At 46.0% G+C, this 6,461-nt stretch overlaps 1 protein-coding gene across 2 annotated transcripts; it reads left to right on the plus strand.

Moving 5' to 3' along the window:
• Window positions 1–6,099, plus strand: LOC121581118 (zinc finger protein 2 homolog). 2 transcript variants are annotated; one of them, XM_041896514.2, is made up of 8 exons: window positions 1–130; window positions 272–348; window positions 607–775; window positions 1,157–1,594; window positions 1,808–2,284; window positions 4,032–4,283; window positions 4,920–5,120; window positions 5,411–6,099. In XM_041896514.2, the coding sequence occupies exons 2-8, from the start codon at window positions 340–342 to the stop codon at window positions 6,055–6,057; spliced, it is 2,193 nt and encodes a 730-aa protein (XP_041752448.2). In that variant the 5' UTR covers window positions 1–130; window positions 272–339; the 3' UTR covers window positions 6,058–6,099. The 2 variants fall into 2 exon arrangements, with proteins under 2 accessions (XP_041752448.2, XP_041752454.2); XM_041896520.2 differs by having other exon boundaries at window positions 277–348.
• The last annotated feature ends 362 nt before the right edge of the window (window positions 6,100–6,461 follow it).

The raw sequence follows: 6,461 nt of genomic DNA on the forward strand, positions 1-6,461 counted from the left end.
GTAAACCAAACCCGGAAGTAGTAATGCAGCTAGCTGATGTTAACGAACAAGTTTATTTATCTCACTTCAAAGCATTGTAGCTAGTTACATACAGCTAATATCACCAGATAACATTTATGATACGGCTATGGTAAGTATTATTCACTGACTGGACTAGCTAACGTATGGAACTATGAAACGCCGGGTTAACGCCTCTGCCAGTTTAGGAACTAACTTACAGTAGCCCAGTTGTAGCTGCGCGCTATCGCTAGCTAACATTTCTCCCTCACAGCACAGCAAGAGACTGGAATAGCTCTGGCACAACAACGTCTTCCTCGAGATATTTGAAGTCCATTCACAATGCATGAGGTGAGAAGACAACCTCTAACTTATTAGTTTGCTAACGTTAACTAGCTAGCTAAATTAGCTAACTAACGCGTTAGCTATGCAACTTCACTTGTCAGAGTTGAATAAGTCGATACGTTGTCAGGACAGTTAGCTAGCTAGCTAGTTATCTCAAAATAATAACTTATCAACCCTAACTAGGCTAGTTGTTAGGACCGTAACAAAGCGTAATATACATTATCGATACAATTTGTGATGTGCTCTCACCTTGGCTTTTTATAGTTTGACGAACATCAACAGTCAAAATGGCTGGGTTCTGACTGTAACCATGGTGACCAGCAACACCAGAACAGCAAGCGACTCCAGGGTCCCGAGATGGTCCAAAGATTTAACATTGTATTCAAAGAGGAGCCTGAAGATGATCATGAACCTTGGGGTCAGATTAATACTGGTGAGTGCAATACCTTTCAATAGTTGTCCCATGTAGCAAAGACCAGATGGCAAACTATTCCCTTTACTATTCCCACTACATTGATGCTATAATAGGGAACCGAGTGCCATCTGGGACGCATATACCATCTCTGTGGAAACTGCTTTTGTATCACCAAGAGCAGACAGACGGCTTTATTAGTTCATGCTGATAGTCCAATAAGATCCCACTTGAGAAAAAGCTGCCCCTTGTCCTCTGATAGGTCAGGTGGAAACATCACCATGTTGCTTAAACCTATCAGGTCTCGACAAGTACATAGGGTGTAGGGGCTATTTGGAATTGGGCCTCTAATGATGTTCCCAATTGAGCTAGACTGACCGGACTCTTCCTATATCCCCACAGGAGAGAGTTGCAGCCATCACTCTGACAGTGAGGCGGAAAGTTCTACCTCAGGAGAACCTGAACAACAGGACCAGTCTGAACACAAATCCAAGAAGACGCACAGCTGCAGAGAGTGTGGAAAAGAGTTCCCTACCTCGTATAAACGACACCGACACCAACAGATCCACCTAGGGGTGAAGCCTTACCGATGTTCTGCATCTAGGAAGAACTTCACCCACAAAGAGAACCTGAAGGTATACCAGCTAGTCCGCACAGGAGAGAAGCCTTACTCCTGCCCTGTCTGTGGCAAGGGCTTTACTCAGCAGGGAAATATGACTGCCCACCAGAACACACACACCGTAGAGAGAGAGAGTGACAACACCGAGGAGGAAGAAGAGGAAGTTGGTGGATTGATACATTCTGAAGGAGCGGTAGGTCATTGGGATCCTCGTCAGCTCGGTAAGTAGCGGTGAAAGGATGCCTTTAAAAACATACAAAATAGGCCCAAAATGGCACCCTATCCCCTACACAGTGCACTACTTTTGACTAGGGCCCATAGGGGTAGTGCACTATAAAGGAAATAGGGATTCATTTGGGATACACTCAACCTACACTACTCTAGTTGTTGACCTATTTGCTCTATTAGGACATCCATGTTACTTTCCCCCACAGGAATGAGTCCTGCCTCCAGCCACGGCAGTGAGGAGACTACCTCTACATCAGAAGTACCTGAGCAACACCAGGAGAATCATCAGACAGCCAGGACGTCTCACCAGGAGAATCATCAGACAGCCACGACGTCTCACCGGGAGAATCATCAGACAGCCACGACGTCTCACCGGGAGAATCATCAGACAGCCGCGACGTCTCACCAGGAGAATCATCAGACAGCCGCGACGTCTCACCGATGCTTTGACTGTGGACAGGAGTTTCCTGGTGCCTATGACCTCATGCTACACCAGAGGACACACTATATAAGGAACAGGGTGCCATTTGGGAAGCATACCATGACTGCACACCAGCAAACATACACTGTAAAGAGAGAGCGTGGCGACACTGAGGAAGAGGAGGAGAAAAGGGAGGAAGAAGAGGAAGTTGGTGGTTTGATTAAATGTGAAGAAGTACCTACTTGGGATCCTCCTCAACTCGGTAAGTGGCTAGGAAATGATGCTATTAAAGAACATGAAGATTTGGTCCTAAATGGGACCCTATCCCCTATACAGTGCACTACTTTTGACCAGAGCCCATAGGGAAAAGGGTGCCATTTGGGACACACTCAACTATACTACCATAGTTCTGGACCTACAGCGAACTGCCAAAATAAAGGAAACACCTAAATAAAGTGTCTTTAATAGGGCGTTGGGCCACCACAAGCCGTCGGAACAGCTTCACTGCACCTTGGCATATATTCTACAATAATAATAATAGTAATATATAATATGCCATTTAGCAGACGCTTTTATCCAAAGCGACTTACAGTCATGCGTGCATAATTTTTTTTTGTGTATGGGTGGTCCCGGGGATCGAACCACAAGCCGTCGGAACAGCTTCACTGCACCTTGGCATAGATTCTACAAGTGTCTGGAACTCTATTGGAGGGATGCGACTCCATTCTTCCATGATAAATTCCATCATTTGGTGTTTTGTTGATGGTGGTGGAAAACGCTGGCTCTGGCACCGCTCCAGAATCTCCCATAAGTGTTCAACGGGGTTGAGATCTGGTGACTGAGACGGCCATGGCATATGGTTTACATCGTTTTCATGCTCATCAAACCATTCAGAGACCACTGGTGTCCTGTGGATGGGGGCGTTGCCATCCTATGGGGCGTTGCCATCCTATGGGGGCGTTGCCATCCTATGGGGGCGTTGTCATCCTATGGGGGCGTTGCCATCCTATGGGGCGTTGCCATCCTATGGGGGCGTTGCCATCCTATGGGGGCGTTGCCATCCTATGGGGGCGTTGCCATCCTATGGGGCGTTGCCATCCTATGGGGCGTTGCCATCCTATGGGGCGTTGCCATCCTATGGGGCGTTGCCATCCTATGGGGGCGTTGCCATCCTATGGGGGCGTTGCCATCCTATGGGGGCGTTGCCATCCTATTGGGGCGTTGCCATCCTATGGGGCGTTGCCATCCTATGGGGGCGTTGCCATCCTATGGGGGCGTTGCCATCCTATGGGGGCGTTGCCATCCTATGGGGGCGTTGCCATCCTATGGGGCGTTGCCATCCTATTGGGGCGTTGCCATCCTATGGGGCGTTGCCATCCTATGGGGGCGTTGCCATCCTGGAAGAGACTACACCCGTCAGGATAGAAATGATTCCCCGTAGGTTGAAGGTCATCACTCAGAATGGCTGTGTATTTATTGGCGTTTACCTCTAAGGGGTTGAGTGGACCTATTACCTTGGTCTCTAAGGGGTTGAGTGGACCTATTACCTTGCCCTCTAAGGGGTTGAGTGGACCTATTACCTTGCCCTCTAAGGGGTTGAGTGGACCTATTACCTTGGTCTCTAAGGGGTTGAGTGGACCTATTACCTTGGTCTCTAAGGGGTTGAGTGGACCTATTACCTTGGTCTCTAAGGGGTTGAGTGGACCTATTACCTTGCCCTCTAAGGGGTTGAGTGGACCTATTACCTTGGTCTCTAAGGGGTTGAGTGGACCTATTACCTTGGTCTCTAAGGGGTTGAGTGGACCTATTACCTTGGTCTCTAAGGGGTTGAGTGGACCTATTACCTTGGTCTCTAAGGGGTTGAGTGGACCTAAACCATGCCAGGAAAATGCACCCCACACCATAACAGAGCCGCCAGAACCCTTCACAGTGGGAAACTTTGTATCCCTCATTTACTCAAGTGCTTCCTTTATTTTGTCAGTTACCTGTATATTATTTCCCCCCCACAGGAATGAGTCCTGCCTCCTGCCACGGCAGTGAGGAGACTACCTCTACATCGGGAGAACCTGAACAACATCAGCAGAACCCCAACACAGCCACCACGTCTCACCGCTGCTTTGGCTGTGGACAGGAGTTCCCCTCTGCCTATGACCTGATGCTACACCAGCGGACACACAGAGAGAGAGACTTCTACGAGTCTGTCTGTGGAGAGCTGTGCTACCAGAAAGACTTACTCAAAACACATCCGAAAGTTGACACAGGTGAAAAGCCACAGATATCCTTTTAAAGAAAATTACATTAGAATCTTGTGTGTGAGCAGTCATGTTGGAAACCATGACTGCAAGAGTGTAGCGTAAGTGGTTTGAGTGACTGAGAATATGGTTTATCACACTAAGTTTACCACAGCTCAACGTTAGTGACCTTACAATGTAAAACTCAACTACATTGCTGACGTTGCATTGCATCAACCAATGGTTGCGTGCCGTGTCATCGACTGCACAGTCGGGTGTCAGATTGCCATATCATATGATGTGGTTTGATGATAATATTTATGTTAAACACCTATCCATGTGTCGTCAGATCTGGCATGCGTCTGCAATGCAGTCAGCGTGGAATGTGACCAGTGATAACTCACTCTTCTTTTTTTTTTACACATTGGCCTTTCACTAGTAAACTGACACGGCGGCCGTGTCCGAATACCCATGCTAGCGTACTAAATAGTATGCGAAAAATAAAGTGTTATAGTATGTGACATTTCTAAAATAGTACTCCAAATGCGTCACCTAATACGCGTGTATTCTACTAGAACAAACGGCCGAAATGAGTATGCAGTTTAAGTATGTAGTACGCTAGTATGGGTATTCGGACATGGCCACTGTCTTTCTTTCCTGCATCAGGAATAGCTGTACAACACCAGAAGAATCCCAAAGCTAAGAAGTCTCACGGCTGTGTAGTGTGTGGGAAAGAACTATCTGATGCCATGAAGATGAAGAGGCACATGAGAACACACACAGGAGAGAAACCTCACTGTTGCTCTGTGTGCGGCAGGGGATTCACACAGAAAGGACATCTGAAAACACACATGAAAACACACAGAGGTGAGAAGAAGTCTTAAATTAGTGTCCCAGACTATGGAAAGATTTTTCAGCTGGAGTTTATTGTGAAAAAATATACTTCAGACATAAGACTTTTTAAATGTTCATTGTTTTATCAGATTGTTAAATGTTGAGTAGTTCTGAAAAGATTGTTAAATGTTGAGTAGTTCTGAAAAGAGAATGTATGTCCTAGCAACGTTTGACTGCATTTCCCTTGGACTTTCTGACTTCTTCATGAAGCACATGCTGGTTTCACTGACTTCACATTATCTCACGCTGTGTCTTCAATGCAGGATTGAACCCCAAATTGTGGTCCGCTGGAGAGGAGAGTCCCTCTACATCAGGAGAACCTGAACAACACCAGGAGAACCACACAGCTAAGACATTTCATAACTGCATAGAATGTGGGGAGGTGTGCCAAACTCTACCAGCACTAAAGAAACACTTGAAAACTCACACCAGAAAGAAGCCTTCTTACCAATGCTCCCTTTGCGGGGCGGAATTCACTGAGAAAGGGCAAATCCAAGACCACCAGTTAAAGCATGTCAGAGAGAAGCCTTACTCCTGCCCTGACTGTGGGAAGTGTTTCGTCAATGAAAGCTACATCAAAATTCACCAGCGAACACACACTGGAGAGAGACCCTACAGCTGCCCTGTGTGTGGAAAGAGCTTCATGAAAAAATTCGACTTAAAAAGTCATTTACTGACACACACTGGAGAGAAGCCATACCTTTGCTCCATCTGTGGGAAGACGTACAGTAGAGAAGGAACTTTCAAAATCCACCAGAGAGTTCACACAGGAGAGAAACCATACCTGTGCACTGAATGTGGGAAGTGCTTCAGCTGTAGAGCAAACCTTCATTCACACAGGAAAAGACATGCTGGCAAACCCATAGGACCTAAACGGCAGTTAGGCAGACCTAAGCAACTGCCAAACTGACAATGGGACTGGACAAATTAACTTATGTAGTGTCTCTCCTGATCAACAACAACAAAAAATAGTTATGCTAGTCTTGATTATGCATTTCCCATAAACGGACATAAACAATAGAATATAAAAGAATGCATCTGTGGATGTCTGAAGGACTGAAATATGTAAGCACAGGACCTAAACGGCAGTTAGGCAGACCCAAGCAACTGAGAAGGGGACAGTACTGGTCAAATTAACTTACGCAGTGAGTTCATTTCATGTAAGACATCACAGCACAGCTGAAAAATATACAGTACCAGTCAAAAGTTTGGACACACCTACTCATTCAAGGGTTTTTCTTTATTTTTTTACTATTTTCTACATTGTAGAATAATAGTGAAGACATCAAAACTATGAAATAAAACATATGGAAT

Source organism: Coregonus clupeaformis, chromosome 1, assembly GCF_020615455.1.
Source record: "Coregonus clupeaformis isolate EN_2021a chromosome 1, ASM2061545v1, whole genome shotgun sequence".
Classification (NCBI taxonomy): domain Eukaryota; kingdom Metazoa; phylum Chordata; class Actinopteri; order Salmoniformes; family Salmonidae; genus Coregonus; species Coregonus clupeaformis.

Coding starts and splice junctions, on each gene's coding strand:
- LOC121581118 (XM_041896514.2), top strand. Junction 1,595..1,807: donor TTGGGATCCTCGTCAGCTCG/GTAAGTAGCGGT, acceptor TTTCCCCCACAG/GAATGAGTCCTGCCTCCAGC. Junction 2,285..4,031: donor TTGGGATCCTCCTCAACTCG/GTAAGTGGCTAG, acceptor TCCCCCCCACAG/GAATGAGTCCTGCCTCCTGC.